Source organism: Acanthopagrus latus, chromosome 12 (genome assembly GCF_904848185.1).
Source record: "Acanthopagrus latus isolate v.2019 chromosome 12, fAcaLat1.1, whole genome shotgun sequence".
Taxonomy (NCBI): domain Eukaryota; kingdom Metazoa; phylum Chordata; class Actinopteri; order Spariformes; family Sparidae; genus Acanthopagrus; species Acanthopagrus latus.
Window position 1 is genome coordinate 16,692,603 of NC_051050.1, and position 13,801 is coordinate 16,706,403.

General features: G+C 38.9%; 1 protein-coding gene across 3 annotated transcripts in view; it reads right to left on the reverse strand.

Moving 5' to 3' along the window:
* The window catches only part of brinp1 (bone morphogenetic protein/retinoic acid inducible neural-specific 1), a 129,928-nt gene that overhangs the window by 66,704 nt on the left and 49,423 nt on the right, over positions 1–13,801 (reverse strand). For all 3 annotated transcript variants that reach the window (XM_037117982.1, XM_037117983.1, XM_037117981.1), the window contains exon 3: positions 3,202–3,392. In XM_037117982.1, the coding sequence (XP_036973877.1) occupies positions 3,202–3,392 (191 nt within the window). The remainder of the gene's footprint in view (positions 1–3,201; positions 3,393–13,801) is intronic.

The following is a 13,801-nucleotide window of genomic DNA, read 5'->3' on the forward strand; positions in this document are numbered from 1 at the left end:
GATGGCATGTAGCAGGAAAGAAAAACAGAAAAAACAGATAAAGTGTGTATGGACTGTATGGAAAGACCAGATTATTTAACTATTGTTATAAAGTCTGATGGCATGTGGCAGGAGAGATTTCCTGAATTGGCGTGCTGTCATCACATTCAGTCCATCTACCCCGTGATGGAAAAAGAACATTGTGCAGATGTAAAAGTAAGACTATGAATCAGAACACAAGCTCTGCCTAGAGGTTAAAAAACATTAGGGCAACTTTAGGTTAAAAACACTTTATATTGCCCGTAGGAGAAAGTCAATTTTGATTTTTTTGACTGCCAGCCCACGTGGTTGAAAATACCTCCTGGCTGTGTACAAAGATCAGCTTATTCAATATTAACTGCTGACTATATAATATGGATGGAGCTCATGAGTCTGAATAGTGAATCCAACTCCACTGGTTTAACAAAAGAAGTCTGATTTTATGTAAGCTTGACAAAAAATGGCCCGTCTTCTCACTTAATTTATAACCACAATGAACAGCTGTCTAATGAATTTATGGCATCAATCTCAAATTTTGAGGTTATTTCATTTCATTATGAGGTTCATTTTGAAAAAGAAATGGCCCCAATTAGAGTAAAGTACACAATAAAGCAGAGTGTCCTTTAGGGTGTTGCTAGCTTGTGATTGACAAGTCACTATCTCCACGTGCCCTCTAGTTCTCAGTCAGATTCTGTCACGATATCCTCCGGAGCACAACCCTCTCTTCTAAATATGGTCACTTCTGGTTATGAAAAAAAACAAACAAAAAAAAAACAAGATGGCAACAGCTGTATTGGCTAACTTTTGGCTTTAAAATGGTCAGCCGCAAACCAATGGGGGAAGTCACAATGGGTTCATACTTGTGTTGAACCTTCCAGAGTAATGCTGTAGCGGATCACTCATCTAAGCCAACAGGTAACTTGACTTTTCTGTGTTTTAATCCAGTTTGTCACATTAGAATTTTCTCCAGTTCCCCTTAGATGTGTAGTCTGGCAAAATAACGAACCATCATCTCACTCAAAGGTGCAATATGTTAGTATTGATCTTTCTCTGCTTACTTAAATAGTTAGCTCAGTTTGCTTCGTAAGCCATGCATCTAGGGGTCCAGGCTGGAAGCTCGAAGCACCAGTGGAGTGTGGTTGTTCCCACCACTAGCACAGGGATGCTGCTGGGGGTTAACTGGCTGATGTACTAATTTCAGTTTACATCTCTGCAACAAAATACATATACTCAAAACTGTTATTTCTTCACATTGTGTTGATGATTTCAGTAAATCTCTGCACCTTTTGCACCTTTAACTTAATTGTTTGTTTGACAGATATCTCCCATATATCATTTTACATACACACTGATCATTACCCAAGTAAGAAAACGACTCTCTACAGTATATTTGGTAGGTCGACAGCTTCCAACCGGCAGCGACTACTTGCTTCCACAATATTGAAGATTGTGAGAATTCACATATGATTTTACAGTATGGTTTGCCGGTGTACTTATCAGACGCTCACACATTTGTTCACTGGGGCTGCAGTTTGCCGACTGTGGATTTAAGATAGTACTGCAAAAAGCTTTGATGCAAGTTGTGCATCACTGTCCTGCTGGAAAATCCACTTAATCCATATGAGATGGAATACCACTTCAGAATAGAGTGATACCTCTCTTCAGTCAGAACGGATCCTGTACAAGTCACCTACCCTGGACAACCGACAAATCCCCATACCTGAACACAGCCACCACTATTAAAATGTAGGTGTTACATGCTGTTGTTGCAGCAGCCTAATCATATTAACAGTCCAATTACAATAAAACATAAAACCTGATTCAAGTTTTAACTTACCTGTTCAGATGCACTTTGTCTTCAAAGAAATAGAATAGAAGCGCTGTCTTATAAAATGGTTCAGTAAGTCGTCTGTACTACCACTGTGGTCACTTTAAAGGTCCCATGTAATTAAATGTAAGACTGCATCTCTTTTCCGATTATAGGCAGTTCTAGGTGCTATATAAATACTGACGAAAGTATCAAAATGCTTACCCACGGCAGGCCAAAGTCAGAAACTGTGTTGTTAAAAAAGCTGTCTGGAGTTCCGGAAGTTTCTGGTGTTACAACTGTATAGTCACCACCCTCAGCCACACCCCAGAATGGCCATAGTTGCAAAACAAACCAAAACACTTGCCTACGCAGGCCTATGACAGCCGAGTCATCTGGCCTTTCCAGGAGACAGGCACTAAGACAGAGCATTGAGACTGAGGGTGTATAGAGTTGCTGCAGCAATTAACAGTATGAGAAAAATAATGTGATTTTTGAACATTAACGCATGAAAATATTTTCTAGTACAGACCCTACATAAAAACATGAACCTGAAAATTAAGATAATATGTTGATCATTAGGTTGCAATAATCTCGCTGTGGAAGAAAGTAATTTGTATCTTGAAAAATGTCTGCTTTGCCCTGCCCTTCTGTGATGTAACTGCAGATTTGCTGCTGGAGAGTTTTTTCTAACACCCTGGAGAACGTCTTGACCCCAAACTGCTTCCCTGAGCTGTTCTGACAAATAGGCAGATGAATAATCTTGGACACTGTGGTGTTACAGTTTCACAGTATAATCATATGTGATATTTATTTGAACCAATGAGAAGAGACATATTTATTAATTCATGTTCCTAAAAGTACTATGTGTGATACTAGTAGTTGAAAATCATATTGTTGGTTATCTTGGTTGATTGTATTGTGTTACGGTGACACTTGCTGAAGTTAGCATGCTAACCAGTTAGCCCTGTCCCGCTCTGTCTCAATTCCTTTTGCATGCGTTGTCTGGGATTACACTAATGATCAGTTTAATTACTGTACTTTTGTTTTAAAATTTTCCATTCCTCATGGTCATTTAAAGACCTGTTTCAGTATGTAAACTTTGCTGCACATATTTGACAGTATTTATATAGTACCTAGACCAACACATACTTTGCTGCACATAATTACCAAATATCTGTTTGCACACATATTTGCAGCCAAAGAAATCAAAGTCTCTAAAAGGAGCCTCCCCAGCGTCACCAGTAAAGCACTTTCATTGACATGAAGCATGTAAGCAAACCACAAACCATGTGTAAAAAGGCATATAAACCAGTATGTGGAAACTGTTAATTAAGCATGGAAGTGAGCTAATGAAACCAATGGACCTCTCTTACCTCCCAGGGTGGCTGAGATGAGAATATGAGTTCCATATTTCTTAATAATGGTGTCGATGAACTGCTGAGTAGTGGGTCTGCGGCCCAGCAAGCGTACGCTGCGCTGGAACTCAGGCATGAGCGGCACCGGGTTCCGGATCAGGTCCCTTCTCTCGATCGCTGTGTTCCTCACCTTCCAACGTGCAAATTCCCTGAGTATCACAAAGAAAAACGATTGATTAGAACAGGCAACCACACAGTCAGCAATGGAAGTAAAGTTCAATTAATTACAGTGTGGTCACCATGAATTACCCCAACCTGCTGTGGTCTAATCTGACTGATAATGAAGATGATGAAAAGGATTAGGGTATTTTAATATTTTATAAAGCAGTTCTCAGCTTGGAGATATGATCAATCACATTAAATATTCATTTAAAATCCATTTCAAATTGAATTGATTTTAAATGTTAATTTTAAGGCACAACAACATGTGTTACACCATAGCTTTAACGAGTCTTGTGATGGTGAAGTGTTGCATTCTGCATTTAAATCATTCACCCTGATGTCAAAAATCATCATTTTATGGATTTACATTGACCAGTTATGAACTCATTTAACTTGCTCAAGGTCCTTTTTTTATCCGTGTGATGCTCCGACTTTAGCCTTTAGAAAGAAAACTACCACAGCCAGCAAGGGATTATATAAACCAATAGCAAAACCTGCTAAGCTCTGCATCATTCTACCTTTATTCTTTTCCGACTGCGGATAAAAAACATGCTTCTATTCCAAGTGTTAAAAAGATTCAGTGAACTATTTGTGCGGATGTTCATGATGTTTGCTTCAACACCCGCTGAGACAAACATCAAGACAACATTTCTACAGACATTACAGGTATCTGTTTCTCTGAGGACCTTGCCCTGAGGATAAAAACACCAGGTTTCCTTCAGCTGTCTAAAATGCAAAAGATGGCACAATGTTTTTGAATCAGTGGGCTAAATGCCTCTACTGAAAGATATTGATTGGAGATTCATGCAGGGTTCTTTGGCAAAATTGCCAACATAGAGAGCTGCATAGAATCAGTTAGTGTTATAACACGTCACGCAGTATATTTGTTTGTTGTGAGAAAAGCTCAGCATAAAGAGGTATCGTGTTAATGCAAATTGAACAGGAAGCCATGATTTTCATTCTCTGTCGTCTACAGAGTAAGTAATAAGTAATTCCATATGGAGCGTGGACATTTCTCAAACACCTCAAGCAAACCTGCATGAGCGCTGATCTGTCATCAGGATCTGATATGCGAGACTTTGCGCTCACACCCCACCTTAAAGGTTTAAGCATGCTCACAATCAGATGATCACATTCTGAGGGGATAAGTATAACCGAGTCAAAGCTAAACTAATTCTTTTTAGTGTATAGATGGGGGAGGGAATGTAATTTCCTCATTAGTGACTGATTGTTTTAAAAGCATTTCCCCAGAATTGGATTTAGATGTATTTAACGATGCAGACTTTACTATATGAACGATGAGCGCAATTACAGTAAGTGTGTGACTTCATGTGGCACAAAGGCTCCATCGGATCGGGCACAAGCAAACAGCCTCATCGTCTCTATGATGTTCCCCCTAAAAGCTCACTCTAATTGAAATCTGAGATCTGCTCAATCATTGCATAAAAAAAAAGAAAAAAACAACCAACAAACAATAAAAAATGCACAATGTGTTTGAGAGATTAAAGCTGCTCATTTTGCTTTTTGGATATTGTATTTTAATGTCATTAGAAGGTGTATTTAAAGGAGTCTTGCAGAAATCAAAGGGGAACAGAGAACACATGATCGTATAAGATGACATTCTACGGCCTCAGGTTTGATGAAAGTAGCTCCCCGATACACTTAACTCAATCGTTTAATTTCTGTTAGAATAAATGCAGTCGGACGGTCATGGTTTCCAATGTCTACAGACATCGAACTCTTTATACACAATACGACGATCCAGTGTCATATTCCTAAGCACCACAGAGAGCAACGGCTTGTCAAGATTTTTTGTGAGGGGCCGCGGTATTGATTAGAGTCGGCGCGTCTTCGATTGTGCTCCCCCAACAATGCTGGAGACAGGTGTTTATGTTCGCACAAAGCCGCTTTTTTAAAAATGCGCAAAGAAACTACCTTGACTGCGATCAAAACAAAAAAAGAAAGAGGTTAACGTAAAACAAGTATTTTGGAGGCATAGTCGGTGACATGGACGTGACAAGCTTTTGTGAAATACAGCGGTGTTAAGTTGAATGGTGTGAAAAAAAAAAAAAAAGCACACACTCCGTAACAATGTCAAGGACTGTTTTCGAGATCTTTTATGACCCGAGAGCGTTATTATCAGCCAATAACAAACGATTAATTGAAAAAGTAAGTGATGTGCACAAAAGCTAGATCCACAGCTCTTGAGGGCTCCTCATAATGATTTAGACATGAATAGAAGGGTCCCCACCAATTGATCGTTGTTTTTTTTTCCGTTTGAATTGCCTGACACGCAGTCAGCGATGTGTCAGTCTGCCAGAGCGCGGCTTGACAGCAGCACTTTTTAATGCTCTATTCAGCACTCTATATTAGCATTTAGAGCTGAATTCCTCTCTGCCCATGGACAGTTTCCTATATAAAACTTAATGATGTCACCAGCGTTTCAAAAGGTAGTATCTTGATGACTCTCTCTCGCTCTCTCTCGCAAAGGTAATTTTACGCATTTAGTTCCATCAAAGAGCAGTAAGAAATGAAGACGTGGTCTCAGAATGAGTGGACTGATGCTCATATAATGACAGTGTACCCTACACCGCCTTTGTCTTTACAGACTAATCATACGCACTGTTGAGTAATGTTTTCCGACCAGACAGTCAATGAATGCTCTCTGGCAGATTTGCAGGAGTCTTACTTTTGACAAACTCTGCAATTCCTCAATGCTGCAAAGACAAAAGTTCCGGCGGGACAGGTCTCGCCAGTTGTATGAGTACAAGCTGATTCAGCTTCCCCTGCCTGTTCCACGTCACTGTTATTTCCGAAATCTGGAGCAAACACACACAAGCCAGCCGAGCCAAGGGAGACTTTCAGATTTGCAGCAGATGTACCGAAATCTCTCCCTTGTCATTCTCTGCCCGGCTCCCTCTCTCTCGCTGCATCCCTCACTGCTGCTATCTCCCTCAGATATCAATTCATTTCCACTGAATCCTGCTCACGGCTCCGTCACTGCCAATTATTACATAAAACTTTATATGGCAGCCATATGTACTTGGGGCCTTCTGCCCCAGATTAGGCATGCCAGCAGATGGAACCTGCGACATGATTCAGTGCTTTACTTCACAGCTCCAAGACCAGTTTAATGACCTATCAAAGGAAGTTAAGAGGAGATAAATGGGATTGCAGCTGCATAGGAGGGAAAAATGGGAACGTAGGTGATTATTGCTTTATGGTGTTCAAGTAACTCGCGTGGGAGGGCGGCTACATTACATCTGCCTGTGTGGAAGTGTCCATGACCTGCGGAAAATACAGGAAATAATAACAGAGAGCCATACATAAAACACTAATTAATTTATAAATATGTACCATTAATGGCACTCAGAGCCTCATATATCTGTGTCAGTCTGTAGGGTTCATCTTATAATGTGTTTTTTTTCCCTAAATGATTTTGTATCGTATATTCAAGGGAATATTCATCACGCACTGTTGAGTTATTTATTTAAGAATGACTTTAATCAGTTTTTGTTTATGAAGGCTACACTGTGTGGTGGATTCTATGCATCAATAATGTGCCCTCTTTTCATTCCCTCATACACACATTCTGAATGGAGAGTTTGCTCTGTGATGAGTCCTTTTCCTTTTTTTTTTCCATTAAGAACCAGCTGAAGTCAGTTAATCCCCCGGTGCCCTCTGAGACCACCATTTTATCTGATTCCTTTTCAGTGTTTGTCTCAGCACATTTTTCAGTCAAGTACATGAACAACGGCTGCTAGGTGATACATTATTGGAATTGAATAGCCAGACATAACACATGTCAAGTGCTGGTGGCTCTTGACATGTGTTGTTCTGTTTTAGACCTTAATCGAGAAGCTCAGAAGAAGAGTAATGTCTGGAAAGCAGCGTTTGTATTGAAATGTTTGGTGAAAGTGAATATTATAATGTGCTGGAAGCGAGATTAGAGGGAACTCAAGGTGAGTCTTTCAAAGTCAAAACCTGCAACAAGATCACTAAAATGCAATATTAATACTAACCGTGTACAGTTTGCTTGAGTCAAAGACACTGACTGTCCTCATTAGAGCCAAACTAGAGAAAACACTTGTGGACAATTTATCATCTTAAGATCAACTGGATGCAAAATGCAGTGCATAACTGTGATGACAGAGTGAAAACAAATTAAAAATTGAAGCGAATACATTAACACATTTCTGCCAGTGTCCCAGTTTTATTATTTTGGATTAATTGATGTGTACAAGGGGTGTGACCATTCCCTCACTTCGCCGATACGGCAATTGTATATTATGCCGATTCGACCGCATCAATCTGCGAAAAGAAAAATATACAAGATGAATCAATTCAACTTCAGTAACGATCGACTTGAAAGGCTTCAAACCAAACTATTCGCAAATTCAAAAAAAGTTGACCATGCTCGTGACCAGGCTATTAAAACTGTGCTTCAACATTAAAAGGGCACTGTGTGGTTTAAAAATTCAAACTCAGATTTTTAATATTTACAATATTGATGAGGTCAAAATACAAACTCAGGGTTATTTATTTTTAAATGACTGAATAAACAAGCTGTTCTCAGAGGAAAATAAGGGTGGCAGGGTCTGCCAAATATTTCAATATATGATTTGTGTCATACTTTAAGATTGTTTTCTTTATTCACTGATGAAAACAAAGAGAGTGTTAAAGATCTTTCCATTCTGATGAAAATGTCTTCCACAAAGCTACAAAGTGCACCTTTAAAAATGTGATTCACACTATTTTTTAGATACTCTTGCTTTTGTTTTTATTTCTTACTTTCAGTGTATTCCGATTCAGTAATCACGTCTCTACATGTTAGTTGCAAGGTCTGTCTTTCAGGCTCTGGACTACCTACTGATGCAGGTGGGATTAACAGGAAGTCTTCCTGTCTTCCTGTTCGCCGTACTCTCTGGAACATAGTTACTAGAATATATGTCACTGCACACGCAAACCAAACATTTCCAACATAACTACTCCCATTTCTCAGCAAGGTAACCAACCCTTTTACTGTGTCCTGCCATTAAAGAAAAACTACCCCTGCCAGCTGTTACAAGCCATTTCTATTTTATTTTTTGTTGTTATTGTTTTGCATTTTATAACCAGTCCCCATCAAGTTCAATTGTTTAGGAGAATGATGCAACACTGTTTTGCCGTGAAGCTCCAGGAGTGTTTTGTGGACTGAGGGTGATTAGTTTATGACCGACTTTTGATTGTTGGGGGAACTTATCCTTCAAGGACTGTGTAAATGTCCAGCGTGTTGGATGTACAAGGGTACACCGACAGAAACAGAAGATCTCTCCCCTTCCACTGAGTCTGCTATATTCTCTGGTCATGTTTCTTTTTTTCTTTTTGCATTTGGAGCGGCCACCGCAGAGAGGGGTAAAGCATGGCATATTCGATTGGTTGCAGCCTCGCTCTTGAATGTGAATGAATCGGACACACTGGACCCTTTAATCCTACATGACCTCCGCAAACTGCTACTCTCACATACAAAACCCTGCCAGCGATGAAATGTCGGATAACTCTTTCTATGAAGCCAGAATAATACATTAAATATGCCTTCACAGTTCATTACCCTATGTACAGTGTGAACCTTGACAATTATATGATTTATGATGTCTTTTGACAACAGTTGCATGGTATAATAAAAATGAACATTATCATCTTTGGATTACTTTTCTACAGTAATTGTTATTTACCTGTTTAAGCTGTTACCATAATGGATTGAAAATCTGGCAATGGCATGTCATAACACCTTCCAGGCAGCATGCTGTCTGCCTCAATTAGAGTTGGGCTGCATTGACATCCACTGAATATTCCCCAAAGCTCTGACAAGGGCAGGAAACGACCATCACACGGTTTGTCACCACAGGCACTTTGTTGATCCTGGCACTAGAGCCCAGATTAAAAAAGAAAAAAAAAAAACCTTGAGAGTGCATGACAGGCATTCAAAGTGGAAGTGTGGCGGCACAGAGGAACGGGAGACAACGGGGTTTTTTTGTCGGAAGAAAATCTCTAATTAATTGAGTGGGAAACGGACCCGGAGACAACATGTTCTTGGCTGCCTCATAAATGACATCAGAAAAAAAAAAAACAATAAAAGCACGAGTGTCAGTAAACCAGAAAAACTTGTCATACTTGGCTTCTTGTTTATGTCCTCCTCTCATGCTGTATCAAACAGCCAAATGTAATACATATTCAGAAAGATCTCTCATTCAGTTATGTCTTGACCTTCCTCAGACTGGGGTTATACAAAAATAAATAAATAAGAAAAATGGATATCTGACAAAAAACCCTGTGCTGATTTCTCTTCATCTGAGTCACACAAACAACCATTTATGATGAAACAAGCCAAATAAAAAATGTTACATCCAGCTATAAACATGTTAGCAGTATAAAAAAAACAAAAAAAAAACACCCTGACTTTATTTGAAGCAGACAATACGCTGTCATAAAGGGCAACGGCGTGGCACTCAGCACTTTGTAAGGGAAGATTTAAAGCGTGCACCTGCTTTGGAAAAAAATAATGTAAGAACAAAGACGGGACAAAATAAATCGTGCATGCTTTTTTTTTTTTTTTTTTTGCTGAAGTACTTTGAGCTTATCTCCTTGAGTGACTGCAGACACTTAGAGCTGTGGTGTTTAATGATAAATCAGGAGATTGTTAATAAAAGGGATATTTTGTGGACGTCTGCATTAAACACAATGTGTCATTCAGTTCTATTTAGCTGCTATATCATAGATAGATAGATAGATAGATAGATAGATAGATAGATAGATAGATAGATAGATAGATAGATAGATAGATAGATAGATAGATAGATAGATAGATAGATAGATAGATAGATAGATAGATAGATAGATAGATAGATAGATAGATAGATAGATAGATAGAAACACTGCAATTCTGTTTTTCTGTGAAGCTCCGTAAATGTTCTGTGGATCACAAAAACCTCACCCTACATTCCATCCACATGAGGGTGAGTACATAATGATCAAATTAACATTTTTTGGTGAACTTGTTCTTTAAGCACTGCTTTCGAAGGGAGTGCTCCCGGCACAACACGCAAGTCGACAAGAGGCCACGGTGAATCAACCCCCCGTGTTCTGTACATTGCGCTCATGATGATCCTTCTAACACAGACTGTGGCATGTGATGATTCAATTCTGCCGTAATTTCTGTAGCTGTAGTTTATGCTTATGTTGTACTGAGTTGCATCACATGTTAGTAGTAGTGGCAGTATCTAAACAAAGGCTCTGTTTCACAGACAAATTCTCTTTGTTCAATAAAAAACAGCCTCACAATTTCTGTCAATGTTGTTCCTAAAATGTAATATTTAGACATTTTATGACTGTACCAAAACAGGAGTAAAATTTGGATACCCATAGCAAAAACATCACAAAAATCATGACGGCCTCAAAGTTACATCTCTTTAATGACATCTGAGTGCAGAGGCATGGCAGCATCTGTCTGGCATTGTTCCAACACTGTTGGTTATTGATTATAAACAAACATGTAATTATCAGAGCTCTGATGATTAACATATTGCATAATTATTATAGATTATTATTATATAGATTAGGGTGACACATAAATGTTAAGAACAAAAAAAACATTTTAAGTCTCAGCGGTGCAAAATAAAAACCCTAAAATGACTTTATTTCATTCGAGGCCCAAAGGTTTTGATTTATAGATAAAGATGCAATATTCATCATCCTGGAAGTCTCACTATATACAAGGATACAATATTTATCCTGCTGAAGTCACACCAAATGTTTAATTCAGGCTTACATTATTTCGGAAACCCTGTTGTTCTATTTCTCCTGCCTGTGTCCACTGAACATTGCCAGAGCCAAACTTTGCAGTTTCTTCAACTTCACTTTCGCTCTGCAGTTGTCAAGTCCTGCATTTCACCTTTCACACGGTAGATGTTTCATATCTGGGTGAGTCAGTCAGTCATGCTATTCTTGCCCATATTCCCATGATATCTATTTGAATTTGAAAAGGACTAAATCAGAGGAAGAAGTCATGGCTGCAAGGATGGTTGCCGTTCACTATACTGTGTATGCCTGGCTTTGCATGAATCTGAAGCCTAGTGCCACAGGGTAACTGCTGGAATCAGCATGGGCAGGATGCTTTCAATAACATGGATATAATGGACAGAGAGCTGCAGTGACAGACGCTTTAACTAAAACAAAGCAATTAAATAACATTTTTTTTCCAATATAATTGAAGAATTTGTCTCCCCTTCATGATTCCAGTTGTTTTCACGATGCCTGTGAAATGCAAAACTTCACGGAATATGCTTTTTATTTGGTGCGACTGATGTGGTAGCCCAGTGTTCGCTCCTCCTGATATGAGAGGGAACAGACAGCATCGGTTTCCATCCTTTGATGTGGGATGAACCTTTCAATTTTAGTAATTTGTTCCACCGTGCGATTGTTAGGGACGACTTGACTATTACTTCAATTGCCGGTTGAGAAGGACACAGTACAAAAACATGTTTTAGAGCCATCTGCTTTCGTCAAATTCTTTGTCACATAAATAGGAAATACTCCAGAGGGTAACTGTCCATTTTCAACGAGCAACCAAAGATGTGGAAACATCAATTGCTGTCTCTTTAATCGCTACCTTAAAAGTCTAAAGCAGCTCCAGCTGAGCTTAAATGTGTTTCTGATAACATTCAGTAACTAAATGTGGCATTCCATTTGCACTCACATCACAACAACACTCTCGTTTGAATCATCTGCGCCCTCAAGTGGTTGCCAGTTTGTTGCACTAGCCTATGCTGCCAACACTAGCTAGCAAATTTTAATGTTGCTAAGGCTAACTAGCAAATGTTATAAAATACGATTCTAGCTAACATTGACATTGCCATTAATAGCTAATGTTAATGTTGCTAGCTAGTTAATGTTAGTACGATTAGTTCATGCAGTACAGTATGCTAAGTGAATGCTGTAGAAATCAACCATTTTTACTACTACTACTACTACTACTACTACTACTACTACTACTACTACTACTACTACTACTACTACTACTACTACTACTACTACTACGGTTGATGCTAACAAAACACGGATACTGCATGATAGCCTTATGGGTTATTATTGGCTGATAAACCTTGATAGAGGCTCATGCCAATTTTTGTGACCAACACAAATTATTATTAAACTATTATTTCACAATTATAATACTGTTTTGTTTCAGGTAAGGAGATACTTGCATCCTACATCTTTCTACTAGATTTGTCGGTATTATTTGAAAAAAAAAAAACAAAAAACTTTTATTTGCATGCATAGCAGCTTCATGACAACAGCGCTGCAATTTTCAAAAGTACTAAAGAATTATGAGAAATTCGTCATGCTTGTTTATAGTTCTGTGATAAAATATAATTTTGATGTAGCATTGTGGCTGCGAAGCTAATGTGATAGTGCTCTGGGCTCTCAATCTTTATGATATTGTTACCCTTTTTGAAATTCTGAAATTGAGATCACAGAGAGGTTTAATAGTGGCACAGATCCATCTCCTTCGCTCCTATGTTGCATTTACCTGCTCACACTACTCTTTTATATTTGCATCCCTAGATTTGCTACAGTTAAAGTGGGGGAGAGAGGTGAGGAAGTCAGAAATGTGGCTGCTGAAAAGGTGAGGATGATTTATATGTTGTGTACAGACCGAAAAAATAAACCCTAAAGTCTAAACTAAAGATTGTTGCAACTTTTTAGAAATGGTAAGGGCTTGGTATACAGTACAAGCCAAATGTCTGGGGTTGGATCATCTTTGCTATGATGATCTCATTTATCTATGGCTATAATACGATATTATTACAATCAATTATCAAATGATCCTCAATACAGAGATTTTGCATTATCCTTCATTATTAACAAAAGACCATGAAAAACAGGCATAGGCATCATCAATTGAATCTTTGCCACACTCTTCGTTATAGAGCCATGCTCAGCCAACTGATAGTGGTGCACCATGAGGGCCTCAACAGACAACATTGGCAAGCTGCGAGGACTGGGGGAGACTTTGATCCAATAATGGTAATTCCCCCATGAATGACTTTGTGAAGCGATTTTGTCTTCCCACACAGTATTGACTTATTCCCTTTCATTCTGTACATGGTGTTCCCACACGGAAGCGGTGCAGCGTGATCTCATCTACTTGGATATGATACATTCTCAGGGATGTAAGATAAATGTTATTACATCTAGACCATGATGGGGCTCAGCAGGGTTTATGCATGTCCATGTGTGTTGCATTTCCGTGGTGGCCTCCATTGGAGAACAACTTGTCAAGGCTACCGACAAGTGACTGCTATGATTTACATCTTGCAGCAGCTTTTTCATTTGCCCATTTCAGGTGATTTACCAG